The following is a 17,287-nucleotide window of genomic DNA, read 5'->3' on the forward strand; positions in this document are numbered from 1 at the left end:
GACTTGCCACTTAAGGATTTAAAAATAAATAAATAAAACACATATATTCAAATATAGGGAAATGAGTTCAACATTTTAGCCCATGTCTCAAAGCAGCTTCTTACACCGTGACTCGTGTGCGCACATATGTACAAGTATGCCACTTGCTAGACATTGCTCTGTGGATGACCCGAGATACAAAGATTCAAATCCCCACTTGGAGATGAAGCCCAGTGGGTGACCTTGGGCCAGTCACCAACTCTCAGCCTAGAAGATGTGGAGAGCTCTTTGATGCAACCTTGAATTCCTTGGAGGAATGTGCTAGTTCATAGTCCAGGCATATGAACATGTATGCAGACATGGGAGCTACCCTAAGACTGAAAAGCAAAGTAACCTTAGTTTTATAGTGTTCATAATTCAACTGGGATGGCCCTTTGTTGTTACTATTTTTACTTATTTATTCCAATAATGTACATTCAACACACCTGCCAAAAGCACTCTAGGAAAACAGGGTTGTCAGTAGCCTGCTTTTGGTTAGGATGATTTGGCATCAGGAATCATCACTTTGAAGACCATGAATCTCCTGGCATTTATAAAGTATAGAGTTGCAAGTACACAGAGAAATCATTAATCACTAATATGCAATCATTGCGTGTTATTTATGTTTCCTGAAACCCCATTTGTATTTTCCTGAAAAGGTGTTCACAGCTTGTGGCCCATAAAGTCTACCAATCTATTGGGGCAGGCCAGGGGTGTGAAAAGTCCCCTCTTGGTTGGTTTGCAGTCCCAATAAGACAGCCAATTCAGAAAGTTTCCCAGGCTGCATTTTACTTGTCAGGTCAAAGTTTGTGCAAGACTGCTCCACTCGTACATCACACTCCTTGTTAAACTGAAGGTGAATTTGCAAACCTGACTTGAACCTGTTTCAGGAAGCCCCAATGCAGACCTAAGTATGGTTTGCACTAGCAATTGCTTGTTGTATTAATGATGGTTGAGGTCCTGCATGTACAGTGAAACCATTGCTTAGTCTTCCAAATTAAGTTCTGCCCACTTGAGACCATAGGTTGTATCCAGCTAAGCTCTACTCAAAGTATACCCATTAAAATCAATGGACCCAAGTTGATCACGTTCATCATTTTCAGTGGGTCTGCTCTAGAGAGGACTAACATTGGATGCAACCCCATATATACAGACCAACAAGTCTTGCGTCTCACTTTGTTAAAAAGATCCATGGAAACTGCTTTAGCCATGGTTTGTTCATAGCAGATGTATCACTTAATGGTCTGGTTTTCATATCACTGTAAGACATGTTTGGAACTGCAGAAATATGCTGGCTCCCCAAAAGGAGTTTGCACCCACTTTCTTCCAACTTCTTCCAGTTCAGTGCAGCATGTCAACTTAGTCAAGGCTTGACTTAGCATGTCATCTGAACCCAGGCTTGTAGTTAAGCTCTCTCCACCAGGGGCTGTAACCAACCTTGGCTCATGGTTAAGGAGGGAAGAGGCTGACTTTTTGTTGTTGTTGCTTGCTCCCCTAGACTCCTACTGGGGAAGGGCAGAATAGAAATTGTTGTTATTATCATTATTACTAGGCGGATGAGATTTTTAAAATAATTAGTCTTCAGTGCTTGTTAAATACTTAATTATAAAACCAAGACCAGTGAAAAGTTAATTCAGTTCCATTGGCTTTCATAAGCTTGTATTGTACCACGCTGGGAGCTAGCCCCATGATATAATTAGCAGAAATGGAGATTGCCAACCCCAAGGGCACTATAAAGTAACTGTTTTTTCCTTCCGCTGTAGCCACAGTTAATTGATTGCCAATTAAATGGAATTAACAAACACAATTGTAAATTCTACTCTAGACATCCACAAACATTTCCTTGGAGCCTTAGCAATCAATTAATTTGAATTACAGCAGGAGTAGTTAAATCTAGTAAAACCTCCATAGTGGAACTGCTTCTGAAGTGGTTGTGCTATGGTTACGCAGTCATGCTGAACAAAGTTTGACTTTTGCTTCCTGCACAGGAAATGCTCTGGATGTATAGAGAGGTTTGGTAAGGAGGGCATTTTCAGTCACAATTATATGGCATCCATGCTATTTTATTGGGTAAGATGGGCCTGCACAACTGGTGATGCACCAAACTGAGGCAGCCACACAGCCTGACCTGCTTGGCAACTTTCACCACCCCCTCCCGTTTATCTACGGTTCCTGGCAGACAGCAAAACCATACATAGCTGCTTGGTTGCATTAGAGCTTGGTCAGCCAAATGTTCTATGAGCCTAATGTATTGCTTCTTTCAAAGTGAAAGGAAGGCCTACTTCAAGCCTTGCAGATAGTTGTTTTGGAAGCCGCATTTTCCTTCCTGGCACCTGCCAAACCGGCTTTTATCACAGAGATCTTCTTTTCTAGGGAAGAAGCAAAGAACTTCCCTTCTATTATTTTCTCCTGAAAATCATTCAGTTAAATGCAGGGAGGTTTGCTTAGCAATGTCCTTTCTGAATTTAAGAATTACACAGTCACTTTGATAAGCACTATTGAGTCACTAAGTGGAGATCAAGAGGTATACTGGGGTATGGGAGTATACAATTTACAGAATTTTCCAATAGCGAAGTGTTGAATATGTATTTAAAAATCAAACTCTGTTGAATATAAAAATCCAAGAGACACCCTGTCAGACTTGGTTCTTCTGTCAGGAGCGTAATATGGCTGGAATTGGAAAAAACGAAACTTTTACAGGTTTAAGGTAAAGGTAAAGGTACCCCTGCCCGTACGGGCCAGTCTTGACAGACTCTGGGGTTGTGCGCCCATCTCACTTAAGAGGCCAGGGGCCAGTGCTGTCCGGAGACACTTCCGGGTCACGTGGCCAGCGTGACATCGCTGCTCTGGGCAGAGCCAGAGCCAGAGCCGCACACGGAAATGCCGTTTACCTTCCCGCTGGTAAGCGGTCCCTATTTATCTACTTGCACCCGGAGGTGCTTTCGAACTGCTAGGTTGGCAGGCGCTGGGACCGAGCAGCGGGAGCGCACCCCGCCGCAGGGATTCGAACCGCCGACCTTTCGATCGGCAAGCCCTAGGCGCTGAGGCTTTAACCCACAGCGCCACCTGCGTCCCTTACAGGTTTAGGCTGGCCTAAAACTAGGCTTCTGGCTTGGGGAAACTTAGCTCTGTTTGGGGAAGGGGACAGTAAAAGTCATTGTGAAACAGCAAATAGACAAATATTGATATAAAATGTGTATCAAGTGTTTGGCACCTATTCTACTGCCTTTGTACCCATTGGTTCATCGAGCAATTTGATAGTAATTATGCTGCCCAAACATTTCACACATGTTTTGCATGTGTTTCTGTATGCATAATGGCTACAATCCTAACCCTTCTTACCTGGGACAAAGCTCCACTAAATTCATTGGGACTTACTTTTGAGTAAACATAACCATGAGTAAACATAACCATGTTTAGGATTTCAGCTTAGAACTTTATTTAAAAAACAAAACAAAACTGAAGCAGAAAATTCCTGGAAGAGGCCTGGGCATCCCTAAGGCAGATCAGGTCCCTACATGTGTTTTCTGTCTTTCTCTCCCTGCCCTCCTATAGCTACAGCCCTGGTTCTAGGAGAAGGGATCTGTTATTCAGCTCTACCTGTTTCCAGATCAGAGCCCTGACACTTCACAATTCAAAATTACACATTCTTCTAATGGAAAACAGTAGCAAAAGTGCAGAACTTAGTTTCGATAGTAAGGATTGATAGTCAGAGTTAAGTCACAATGTTCCCAGATGCAAGACATCTAAAACAAACATTTTGTGCTCCCTTGAGTGGTTGCTTAGGAAGTGCAAATGTTGTGAAAAGATATTGTGTCCAAAGGAAAATAAAATAAGAAACTGAGCTGTCCCAAATGTACTTAACTTACTAACGGAATCCCAAGTCTCAACAGGACCACGTCTCTGCTTGCACAGAGTTGGTATGAGTCCAGACTTAGAAGATAAACAAACTTTTAGGTGTTAACCTCATGTCATGGCTACATCAGAATATTGGGCCGCATCTATGCTACAATATGAGACTTTCAATTCAGCTTTGCACATAAGTTTGCAAAAGTTATTAGCCCACAAAACATTTACAAGCCTGGTTTCCACACATAGTTATGTTGGCACATCAACAGACTACAGAAAAATTATCCAGATTTGCCCTATCTTTCCTGCCTGGTCACCTGTAGTCAGTTCTCACTCATTCCAGGTGACTAGGTTTGCAGATATTTGCATGCCTAATGTTTAAGTATTATAGTTTCCTCCAAAGAATTCAGGGATTCTGTAATGTTTGTAAGAAAGGTATGTTAGAGATCCTCACACCCTCATAGAATTATAGTTCCTTAATTTCCCTTGACTAAGCGGGGGAGGAGACTGGTGTAGTGTTGTGTCTTGCTTTTAGAGAACTGTGCTCTATCAGAGTGGTCAGAAGGCAAAGTATGGCCTACCAGTGGACCACTGCCTAGTTTTCAGTGGGTAGCCTTAATGCCTGTTGCTAGGATTCTTGTAAAGCAGGAATGGCTGAACAACTCGTGTCAGTGCCAGCCAGCAAGGTCAGTGGTCAGGAATGATGGAAGTTGAAGTCCAACAACATCTGGAGAGCCACAGGTTTCCTATTGTAAAGAGTGCTGTGCTGGATAGACCCTGGATCTGACCCTGTGCAGCGCGTACTATGTTCCTAAGCAAGATTGCATACTCAGAATCACTTAGCACACTAGTCCTTAACTATCCAGTCTTTAACTAACATGTCTTTAACTATCCAGAGATTCTGAATATGAAGACTTCTTTGTAAATTTAAAACATGAATCCATGGGGATTCTGACTGAGAAAGGCTGAAGTTGCCTCGCCCTTCCTTAAGGTGCATGTATTGGGACAGTACATTGATACCCCCATCAGCCACCTATTTATGCTTCTTAAAGTTGACAGTTGTAAACACTATGATGACATTTTGTTTTGAAGATGGGGTCATTTAAAATGCTTTGGAATGCTTTTATTTGACGTATCTAGAAATGTATTTTTCTTCATGTGTATATGCAAATTAAGTGATGTTTTATGCTCTGCCCCCTTTTCACAATTTTACAGGAAGCAAAAGGAGATTTTTCAAGGTGAGTTTGGCATCCATATTCTTCAGTTAATTATTTTAAAGGAAAAATGATTGTTGTTAAACTAGAACATGTGCCTTATAATTATGTAGTATAGCTCTTAATAGTTGTTACATCCTAGAGTCAATTTTTTTCTACTTGTCATTCAGCCCACAAATACAGCATATAAAGGATATGCAAAAGCTTGTTCATGCTTTGTACATAAATGATGTGTTTGTGGAATTCAGGAAACACAATACTGTCTTCCTCCGTACAGCAGAAGGAAATCTCTAAGGAAATGACTTGGCTTCCCATTTCCTTAAAAATACATCCAAAGAATGACTGCTTTACATTTACAGTTCTCCCTGGTTTGGCTTAAAAAGAGGTCACTTATAATTGCATAGGTGTTGGCTGCATAGTGCCCCCAGACCCCCCCCCGCCGCCGCCCTGGAAGAGCTGGTGGGTCCTTTACTAGGTTTCTCCCCTCAAGCCAGCTTCATCCTGTATATCAGTGTTAGGCCCACTCAGGACCAGTGAGTGCTCACAGCACAATGATTGCCCCAGCTGAACCTATGGCACATGCTAAGGCAGTGTATTTGCCTGCACTCACCCCTCTAGTCCAGAAGGCTTATTAAATGCCACTATTTAGAATTTAGAACTTTTAACTAACCCCCAAAATTAAGCAGTAAAATACACCATTAAGCACCTCAATCTGAAAACATTAGGAACACAGAACAATGCAGGTCACACTTTGCTGTAGGACAGGCTGAGACTCTGACACATCACTTTCAGAACCTCAAGCAGCTTGTGAAATCCTGACGTATTTGTGACTAGGAAACACAAGCCTCTTCTTGTTTATATTTCTCAACTCCTAGCATTTCAGATTAGCTTAGTCACTGCAGTTCAGTAACAGGGCCAGGAGAAGTATTTAGATATTTTAGCATGCAAGTTGATTTATTGCAGCAACACCACAGAAGAGATGTGGCCAGCTTGTGTCGGTTTTGGTGCAATGCTAGCAAGCAAAGTATGACACTTGGGGAAAAAAATACAGCAATATTTAAAACTCTCCTAGAACATCTGTTACAAAAAATAAAAAACCATATTGTGTTTTATGTGTCCTACTTTTCTTCACATTCCTCACACAATTCATATGTTACTCATATACACAATTTATTTATTATATATTCCTTTATTTATTATATATTTTGTTTATGACATTTATATACTATTCAGCCAACCAAATTTTCTGAGTAGTTTATACAAACAATAAAATATACAGTTCACAATAAAACTCAAAAACCAAAGCAAAATAAATCACAATGCAGAAAGCCCAACAAAAAAGCCCAGCCAACTAAATTTATTTATTTATTTTATTTAGAATATTTATAGATCACCCTTCCTCAGCAATATGTCAGTTTGATTTTATATATATATATATAATACACACACTATTGCAAACATAGCTAAGAGGATATATACAAACTAAAATACTTTTGTAACTAAAATTTTAAAACACAGGTGCATACATCTCTTCTGAGGAATAAACCTTGTGTTACTACACCGTAAAAGCTTATGTGAATAAGCTATATTCAGTTGCTGTCTGAAATTCAGCAATATGGGAGACAGACGCACCTCTAGGGGGGAACATTGCAGAGTTGGGTTCATAGAATGGATAAGGCCTTTCTGCCTGGCCCCTCACCCTATATTCTGGCTGGGGCTGCCTGAAGGATTGTCTTGGTTGCTATTGGAGGAGGCCCTTCTGTAGATAACTGGGCCCTGAACTATTTCTTGGCTGTGTAACCCTGAGCAATCTATAAATCTTTCTAAATAAATAAATAATTTAAATAAATAAAATAAAACTACATACCTGCATGCTACATAAAAACACAGCAGTTAAAACCATGCCAAACATTCACAGACAGCGTTCTACTGTCCAATCAATACAATTTTGCCTGTTGTCATACCTTAAATACATAAATAGATTGCCAATTAAGAACATATCTACTTGAAAATGAATAGATTGCCAAGGCAGGATTGCCAAATGCAGAAGGGGAGAGAAATCTCTACATATTGGGAACTTCCGGGAAGGAATAATGGTGGACTAGACATTGGCTGTGGGTACTCCTGTCAGCAAAGATAATTATGCAGTGATTAAGATAACCAAGGTAGATATCCTGGTTATCACAACCCCCTTTTGAGATAAGGGAGTTCAGAGATAAAGCCTCACATGATCAGAAGCAGACATTCTTCACGTTGGAGGCACAAGTTTTTGTGGGTGGAGAACCATCTTGAGCGAGGGACAGTGGTTGAGCCCACACACAGCATAAGAACTCTTAATTAGAGCACCAGGTCAGCAAAATTATTTTAATTATTATTAAGACTGGAAGTAAAGAAAAAATGGATTTTCTATCTGCCAGTTAAATAGCACCCAGAATGGAAGTGGACTGATGAGTGACAAAGAAGTGCTAATTAACAGGCTTGAAAATAAATCAAGAGGCTTAAATTAACTACTGATGGCCTTGAAAGATCCCATCTGATGAATGGCTTTGAATTTGTGTGAAATCTTTACTTTAAATAACCGATGAATCTTGTATATCCTGAATTTGCGTTGGAGATTAACCTTAACCTTATGTGAAGAAAAAGTAAAGGTAAAGGTACCCCTGCCCGTACGGGCCAGTCTTGACAGACTCTGGGGTTGTGCGCCCATCTCACTTAAGAGGCCAGGGGCCAGCGCTGTCCGGAGACACTTCCGGGTCACGTGGCCAGCGTGACATCGCTGCTCTGGCCAGAGCCAGAGCCAGAGCCGCACACGGAAACGTCGTTTACCTTCCCGCTGGTAAGCAGTCCCTATTTATCTACTTGCACCCGGAGGTGCTTTCGAACTGCTAGGTTGGCAGGCGCTGGGACCGAGCAGCGGGAGTGCACCCCGCCGCAGGGATTCGAACCGCCGACCTTTCGATCGGCAAGTCCTAGGCGCTGAGGCTTTAACCCACAGCGCCACCTGCGTCCCTATGTGAAGAAAGGAATGTGTAAATGCAAGGCAGGAGATTGCCAAGGGGAAACCTAACAGAAAAAAGGCCCAAAAAAATGCTGAAGACTTTACCAATCGTTGATAGCATAAGACAAATGTTGAATGAGCAGTTCACAGAATTAAAAGCTGAGATGCATAGAATTTCAAGAGAATTTGGATCAGAGATATTTCAGATTAAAGAACTCACAGGACCTGTTGGAGAGGATTTAGAATCGCCTCTGCTTGCGTGTGAGACAGCCTCTGACCATGGATTGGGCTGCATGGCCTTGCAGCTGGAGGACGAGGCAGATGAAGGACTCTGTTGTGATGCCAGGAGAGATAAATGGATTTACAATCAGAGTTCTTGAGAGATGATCACAGATGATGGTTGAAAGGGGAAGGTACGATTGCACAACGAAACGCCTATAAGCCTATGATGATTGGTGTGAATTTTTGGGGGAGGGGTGGAGAAAAAAGGACTATTATTAGGATCTGTGGGAACCCTTGGCGAGAAATGCATCATATTGGACTGGAAAAAAGACCATCTTGGACATTTAATGATAATAAAAATTCAAGAGCTACTTTTGGACTTCTTGAGTGGATAACAGTGAATCTGAGATGCTTGGGATGGAATATCAAGAAAAAACACTTAGCAGACTGAGAAGCAGCTATATAATACTTCTACATGTTATCCTGGAGTGCATGCTTTGAATATTTTGAATAATTATTATATACATAATTGGCAAACAGAGAATTGGGAGTTCATCTTTTTTATCTCCCCCCCCCCTTACTTCATTTCTTTTCTTATCTCTTTGTGATCTCCAATTTATGCTTTCACTCTGTTTATTTTTGAAGTTCTCTATTTGGATAAACGAAGCTACACACAGGAAGGTGAGGGACAGGAGATGAAGGTCTCTCCATCAGGGAAGAGAGGATCTCCGAGGGTGGGAGGCTGGGGGAGAAGGGGGAAGCTATGTCTGGATAAGGGTTAAGATACAGTTGAGGGCTTTGTATTTATTCTCCTCCTCCTCCTCCTCCTCCTCCTCTTCTTCTTCTTCTTCTTCTTCTTCTTCTTCTTCTTCTTTTCCTTCTCTTATTCTTGGTTTTTTTCTCTCTCTCTCATTGTATTTTATGTGGAAAACTTTCAATAAAAAATGATTCAAAAAGAAAGAAGTCTCTACATATTAGAATTTAGGAATATTGGGATTCTGGTACTATGGTTCTATGAGGCTACCAAAACAAACCCAGCTAGGAGAACCACCGTTTGTTATCAACAGACTCTTCAATTCTGTGGATTCTTAGGAGAGCCAGATTAATGAGCTTTAGAAAAATGGTGGAGTGAAGTTATATGGCTTTGGCAGAAATGTTATAAGGAACTAGGTACAGATAGATTGTTAATGTATTAAAGGGAAAAAATAAGGTTAGAATACGTTAATATTAATTACACGACAGAAAACAGAGGAAGATGGAAAGGAATTGCTGAAACAGTTAATTGAAGTGGAATACAAAAAGGGAGGCGTGAGGAAGTCAATGAAACAAGTGAATGAAAGTTAAGATTGAAAATATTGGAAGTGTTTTTAATTGTTTTTGTTTTGTTTTGTTAATTCAATGTTTTACGTAGTGTTTTTGTTTTTGTATTGTATTATATTGATTTGTTTTAATTTTCTTTCTTTCTTTTTGTAATCTTTAAATTCTTAATAAATAGTATTTTTTTAAAAAAAGGAGAGCCAGACAGTAATTATTTGAAAGCCCCAGAGGCAATAAAAGCAGTAAATAGTGTAACTTCCTTCAGCAGTTTTTCAGAAAGAATTTACAGTGCTAGTTTTAAGATAATACCCACCTCCACCAAAACAAATTTACATAACCTGAGTGCTCATCTTGTTACACAAGTCAGTATTGATTTGTTTTATGTTTTTTTTTTTAAAAAACTAAGCAGCCCTTAGAAGGGGCTTGCTTCTGTGGCTTGTTTAGAGAAAAGCAAGCTGCAAGGGCTGGCTCAAACCTAAACCAGCACTCTGGTTTATTTCCTCAAGTGAAATAGATGGAGGGAAGGGGAGCATGATTTGAGTAGCCTGCACCAGCACACTTTCTGGTTCTTGATAAGTCACAGTTTGCTTAACTCTGGTTTGCCATCATACATGAACCAGGCCACTGTGTGTCAGTGCTCAAAAACTGTCAGATATCAGATGCACCAAGACCTGCAAAAGCCACACAAGGAGTCTCTCTGAAAGTGAGATGAAGGAGATGGAAAAGAGCTATGCAGTACTAAATGGTGATAATCAGACAGAAAGAAAGGCAGAGGAGTAATTTGCCACTAAGCAATGTATTTGCATAATGAAAATGTACAGTTTGTAATTTTCATTCCTTGGAATGAACTTGTAGTTAAGCAATTAGTGTTTGAGAATAAATGACAGGAGCCAGCTTGCTGCCTTGCTTAATTGCACCACAAGGATAGTGATAGCATTGCAGTACTGCTAGCATTTCCCCCCTGAAAATGTTCTGATTTTGCCTGATTTAATTTAAATTTAAAGCAGACCTGTGCAACTTGTGATCCATATATCAGAGCCAGCTTTCCCCTGCAAAAAGAACACCACTTGTCAGACACCTGACGGGCCACAGTACAGGGCTGGTAGACTATGTTCAGCAGGGTGGGTCAAAAGGGTTAGAATCATAGAATCATAGAATCATAGAGTTGGAAGAGACCACAAGGGCCATCGAGTCCAACCCCCTGCCAAGCAGGAAACACCATCAGAGCACTCCTGACATATGGTTGTCAAGCCTCTGCTTAAAGACCTCCAAAGGAGGAGACTCCACCACACTCCTTGGCAGCAAATTCCACTGTCAAACAGCTCTTACTGTCAGGAAGTTCTTCCTAATGTTGAGGTGGAATCTTTTTTCTTGTAGTTTGGAACCATTGCTCCGTGTCCGCTTCTCTGGAGCAGCAGAAAACAACCTTTCTCCCTCCTCTATGTGACATCCTTTTATATATTTGAACATGGCTATCATATCACCCCTTAACCTCCTCTTCTCCAGGCTAAACATGCCCAGCTCCCTTAGCCGTTCTTCATAAGGCATCGTTTCCAGGCCTTTGACCATTTTGGTTGCCCTCCTCTGGACACGTTCCAGTTTGTCAGTGTCCTTCTTGAACTGTGGTGCCCAGAACTGGACACAGTACTCCAGGTGAGGTCTGACCAGAGCAGAATACAGTGGCACTATTACTTCCCTTGATCTAGATGCAATACTCCTATTGATGCAGCCCAGAATTGCATTGGCTTTTTTAGCTGCCGCGTCACACTGTTGGCTCATGTCAAGTTTGTGGTCAACCAAGAATCCTAGATCCTTTTCACATGTACTGCTCTCAAGCCAGGTGTCACCCATCTTGTATTTGTGCCTCTCATTTTTTTTGCCCAAGTGCAATACTTTACATTTCTCCCTATTAAAATTCATCTTGTTTGTTTTGGCCCAGTTCTCTAATCTGTCAAGGTCGTTTTGAAGTGTGATCCTGTCCTCTGGGGTGTTAGCCACCCCTCCCAGTTTGGTGTCATCTGCAAATTTGATCAGGATGCCCCTGAGTCCATCATCCAAGTCGTTGATAAATATGTTGAATAAGACCGGGCCCAAGACAGAACCCTGTGGCACCCCACTAGTCACTCTTCTCCAGGATGAAGAGGAACCATTGATGAGCACCCTTTGGGTTCGGTCAGTCAGCCAGTTACAAATCCACTGAGTGGTAGCATAGTCAAGTCCACATTTTACCAGCTTCTTTACAAGAATATCATGGGGCACCTTGTCAAATGCCTTGCTGAAATCAAGGTAGGCTACATCCACTGTGTTCCCTTCATCTACCAGGCTTGTAATTCTGTCAAAAAACGAGATCAGGTTAGTCTGACACGACTTATTTTTCAGAAATCCATGCTGACTATTGGTGATCACAGTATTCCTTTCTAGGTGCTCACAAACTGTTTGCTTAATGATCTGCTCCAGAATCTTCCCCGGTATTGATGTCAGACTGACTGGGCGGTAATTATTTGGGTCCTCTCTTTTCCCCTTTTTGAAAATAGGGACAACATTTGCCCTCCTCCAGTCTGCCGGGACTTCGCCTGTTCTCCAGGAATTCTCAAAGATGACTGCCAGTGGTTCTGAGATCACATCTGCCAGTTCTTTTAATACTCTTGGATGCAGTTCATCTGGCCCTGGAGACTTGAATACATCTAAACTAGCCAAGTATTCTTATACTATCTCCTTAGTTATTCTGGGCTGTGTTTCCTCTGCTGAATCATTTGCTCCAAATTCTTCCGGTCGGGCATTGTTTTCTTTATCGGAGAAGACTGAGGCAAAGAAGGCATTGAGGAGTTCAGCCCTTTCTGTGTCCCCTGTTTGCATTTCACCATCTTCTCCTCTGAGTGACCCCACTGTTTCTTTGTTCTTCCTTTTGCTACGAACATACCCATAAAAGCCTTTTTTGTTGCTTTTAACCTCTCTAGCAAGCCTGAGTTCATTCTGTGCTTTAGCTTTTCTGACTTTGTGTCTACACGTGCTGGCTATTTGTTTGAATTCCTCTTTGGTGGTTTCCCCCCTTTTCCATTTTTTGTACACATCCTTTTTTAATCTTAACTCAGTTAAAAGTTCTTTAGATAGCCACCCTGACTTCTTTAGGCACCTTCCATGTTTCCGTCTCATTGGTATTGCCTGAAGTTGTGCTTTTACTATCTCCCTCTTAACAAACTCCCAGCCATCATGAACTCCCTTTCCTTTTAGTATTACTGTCCATGGGATCTCACCCAGCACTTCCCTAAGTTTTATGAAGTCGGCTTTCTTAAAGTCAAGAAATTGAGTCCTAGTATGCTTGGCTGCTCCTTTCCGCTGTATAGTAAACTTCAGAAGAGCATGATCACTCGTGCCTAATGATCCTTCCACTTCTACCCCACTAACCAGGTCATCAACATTGGTTAGGACCAGATCTAAAATGGCTGTTCCTCTTGTTGCTTCTCCCACTTTCTGGACAATGAAGTTGTCTGCAAGGCCAGTGAGGAATCTGTTTGACCTTATGCTCTTGGCTGAGTTTGACATCCAGCAAATATCCTGGTAATTGAAGTCCCCCATTACTACTATCTCCCTTCCTTTTGCATGCTTGGCCATCTGTTCCAGGAAGGCATCATCTATGTCCTCCGTTTGGCTTGGGGATCTATAGTAAACTCCCACAATGAGGTCCCTGCTATTCATCTCTCCCTTAATTTTGACCCAAATGCTCTCACTTTGGCTTTGAGGTTCTAAATCTTGGATCTCTTCACAGGTATACACATCCCTGACATATAACGCCACTCCTCCTCCTTTCTTGTCTGGTCTGTTTCTCTGAAATAGATTGTAACCCTCCATTATTACATTCCAGTCGTGGCACTTATCCCACCAGGTTTCAGTGATGCCTATTATGTCATATTTAGTTTGCTGTACCAAGAGCTCAAGCTCATCTTGTTTATTACCCATGCTTTGCGCATTAGTGTACAGACATTGAAGTCCATTAATCATTCCCCCGTGTCTCTTATTTAAGGATTTTTTCCTCCCACCACTAGGTCTGCGTGCTGTTTGCTCCATTTGGTCTATGACATTTGGATGATCATCTTCATCAATTGATAGACTCCTACCTTCAGGAGCACTGTCTTCCTCCCCCACATTAGTCAGTTTAAAGCCCTCCTGATGAGGTTTCTGAGATTTTTGGCAAAAACATTCCTCCCAACCGTTGTGAGGTGCAGCCCATCGCTTGCCAGAAGTCCATCTTCAAGAAACTGCAGTCCGTGATCTAAGAATCCAAACCGTTTCTGTTTACACCATTTGCGAAGCCAGCTGTTCACTTCCACTATTTTTCTCTCTCTCCCTGGGCCACGTCGTTCAACTGGGAGGACAGATGAGATGACAATTTGTGCATTTAATTGCTTCAATTTCCTGCCCAGAGCCTCATAGTCTCTTTTGATCTTCTGGAGGCTATTGCTTGCAGTGTCATTGGTTCCCACATGAACCAAGAGGAAGGGGTATTTGTCAGTGGGTTTTATGATTCCTTGTAGTCGTTCAGTTACATCTTGGATCTTAGCCCCGGGGAGACAGCACACTTCCCGAGACATCTTGTCAGGCCCACAGATCACTGCTTCTGTTCCCCTCAGTAGGGAATCCCCTATCATCACTACACGCCTCCTCTTAGGTTTGGTCGGGGTTCTTCCGTGATCTGTCCGTTCCAAGGTCGCCTGCACATTCCCTGAGGACTGACTTTGCTGCTCGTCTTCATATACCTGATCGACTGTAACGAGGGAGAGATCCTGAAATGGAGTCTGCTCTTCGTCTTCCATTCTAGCTCTTCGTCTTCCATTCTAGGTTTGGTCGGGGTTCTTCCGTGATCTGTCCATTCCAAGGTCGCCTGCACATTCCCTGAGGACTGACTTTGCTGCTCGTCTTCATATACCTGATCGACTGTAACGAGGGAGAGATCCTCAAATGGAGTCTGCTCTTCGTCTTCCATTCTAGGGGAGATTGTGTATTTCTAAACAATCAGAGCGAACCCTGGGCCTCCTACTTCTTTGAGTCACGTTTCTCCATATATCTGGCTCCTGTGTTGGTGAACTTGCCTCCTTCTCAGGGGAGTCCCCTGTCTCCTCCTTGGTGGAGACGGTGTGCTCTGTTGCTTCCAAGAAGAGCTCCAGCTCTCTAATTCTTTGGAGCGTAGCCACACGTTCCTCCAGTTGCTGGACTTCGTCTTTTAAGAGGGCAATCAACATGCAATTGCTGCAGGTAAAGCTGCCTGCAACCTTTGGCAAGATGGCAAACATTGTGCAGGAACCACAGGCGACTGCAGCTGTTCCCTCACTCTCCATCTTGAGAACGTGTCGTTGGGGCTGGCTACAGTGTTCCTCCATCATAAAAAGCGTGCAGACAGGACAAGTAACTCCCCCCCAAAAAAACCCTAGGTCTCCCCCAACAAATGTTTGAGACTAGCTCCCCTAAATCTAAAGATAGATCAAATTGTGCGCGCTGCCAGGCGCGCGCCGCTGCCCTACAAGCTCTGATAAGCTCCTCCCACAGCTAATCACCTACCTCAACAGAAACCCTGCCCCCTCTGACCTTTGCACAGGGAGAACAGCTAATCAGCCACAAGAAACACACACAGGAGAAACCCCTTTTTGCTCCTTCTTCAGCCGCTGCCCTACAAGCTCTGATACAGAGAAACATAAATATATATTCAGAAGCAGCCATGGGGTTCCCTGCCCCCAGACTGGTCCTCTCAGCCTTGACAAAATCCCAGCTGCACTTAGGTACTGCAGGGTCTATGTCTATAAAGCAGAAGGGATATATATTTTTTACTTAAAGTTTAAATGGCTTCACCTCTCTAGCTTGCATAGTCCATCTTCCATTTAACCTCCCTGCCCTTTCAGGCATTTTTCTCCCCACAATGACTCCCTCAGCTGGGAGGGAAGTTGCTTGAAGCAATGATACACAGGCTGCGTACACACTGTACATTGAAGCACAGCTCCCCCCCCCCCACACACACACAAAGGTTCCCGGACAGTGTGGTTTGTTAAGGGTGCTGTGGGTTATGGCTCTGTGAGGGGTGCACCACAGGTCCCAGGATTCTTTGGGTGGGGTGGGGTGAATCTGTGTTTAATGTATGGTGCGTGGGAGCAGCCATAGTAAAGTGAGGAAGAGCGAGTGTTGTCACTCCTCATGGAATGAAAAAATAGAAGCCCCCTCCACTTACAATTTATATACAAGAGGGGGAGATGTGTGGATAAATGCCCTCAGGAGAACAGCTTCGGTGGCCCACAGTTGTGAGCTCTGAATTCTCTAGGCTTTTTGCAACATGGGCTGCTGTGGGGTCAGGTAGGAACCCCTGGAAGAACCCAAGGCCTGTTTCATGATGTGTGAAAATTGCCTTCTAAGGCTTTTAGCATAGCGTAATTCAAATGGCACAAAGCAACGATAAGAATTATTTGCTGCTGTTAATGATTCTGGGAAGCCTTTTGAGGTTTTGAGTAGGGTTGCCATATTTCAAAAAGTAAAAACCAGGGCACCCCCAAAAGTTGTTGAGTTTTTTTAAGGGGGACCCAAAGACACAAAATTGTAAATTGGAAAATCTGGACGTATGGCAGCCCTAGCTTTGAGGGAGCGTTGTTAGTCACTGTGAAATTTGTCATATACGTGGCAATTGTCTATTTTGGCTGGAAACTCCCATTCTGGAAACTCCCTGATCTTGATATTCCCCTGTGTTTGGGCAAATGACCAAGGAATCTTTTACTGCTGATGACGGGCTCAGGCACAGTTCTTCTATCAGAGGGGCAAAGAAAGATTTAGCTGACTTGTAGAATATAAGCACTGGCTTTCCCGGTTTTTCGGGGAAACAATAACACCCAGAATTGGCACAAATCACATACTGAAGAAATACTTCCCTGTCTAAGCAAGTGCATGTCAGTGGCACTGTCCTTTTCATTAAACTCTCAATTTTACCCGTACGGCAGTCATGGGTGAATCAGTACTTCATACTGGGAACTGTTTGAGACTTTTACAAAACAATAAGTATGCGTTTGTTCTTCCTTTGCTGTGGAAAGACCACACATCTCTTCTGGAAACTGTGACATCCAGACAGCCCCACACCTGATGGTACCACATCTGCAGTTTTCAGTTCTCTATGGAATGTGACTGAGTGGGTGCTGTGGGGGTGCTCAGTGACGCCTGCCCCATTTCACTGCTGGAGGCACAATGGGAAGTACCACATTTCCCTGCCCTGTTGCTCCCACGGCTGCCACAGCTGTTGCTGCTGGCACCACTTCTCTGCCCACCCTGTCACTTCCATCATCTCAGGCAAGATCTCACCAAAATCGCGCAAGAGCTTGCGTAATTTCAGCAGATGCTGGTGGTGCTTCCGTGCTAGCAGAGGAGATGGTGGGGCATCCGTGGGGCTGCTGCCTCGGGGGGCTTCTGCTGCCTGAGGCAGTTTGTCTAATGGCAGAGCCAGCTCTGGGGGTGCTTCATCTGCAGACGACTTATCAGCACTCATTCATTGCTGTTCTGCTTTGAGCTGGAAATGGAATAGCAGCTTTGCTCCCAGACTTCTAACACTCTGCAATCAAGTGGGCAGTCGCCCTTTCTTCAGGGACAAATGTTAGGGTGGGGAATGGGTGTTGTTGGTTGTTTCTGGACCAATGTGTGGGGAGGA

The 17,287-nt window shown here is 43.0% G+C and overlaps 1 protein-coding gene across 8 annotated transcripts in view; it reads left to right on the forward strand.

Annotated features, from left to right (window-relative positions):
* Positions 1 to 17,287, forward strand: part of FRMD4A (FERM domain containing 4A) — a 434,151-nt gene that overhangs the window by 333,020 nt on the left and 83,844 nt on the right. For all 8 annotated transcript variants that reach the window (XM_079993568.1, XM_079993569.1, XM_079993570.1 and 5 more), the window contains one exon: positions 5,083 to 5,105. In XM_079993568.1, coding sequence (XP_079849694.1) covers positions 5,083 to 5,105 — 23 coding nt within the window. The remainder of the gene's footprint in view (positions 1 to 5,082; positions 5,106 to 17,287) is intronic.

This window comes from Podarcis cretensis, assembly GCF_951804945.1.
Source record: "Podarcis cretensis genome assembly, chromosome: 10".
Lineage (NCBI taxonomy): Eukaryota > Metazoa > Chordata > Lepidosauria > Squamata > Lacertidae > Podarcis > Podarcis cretensis.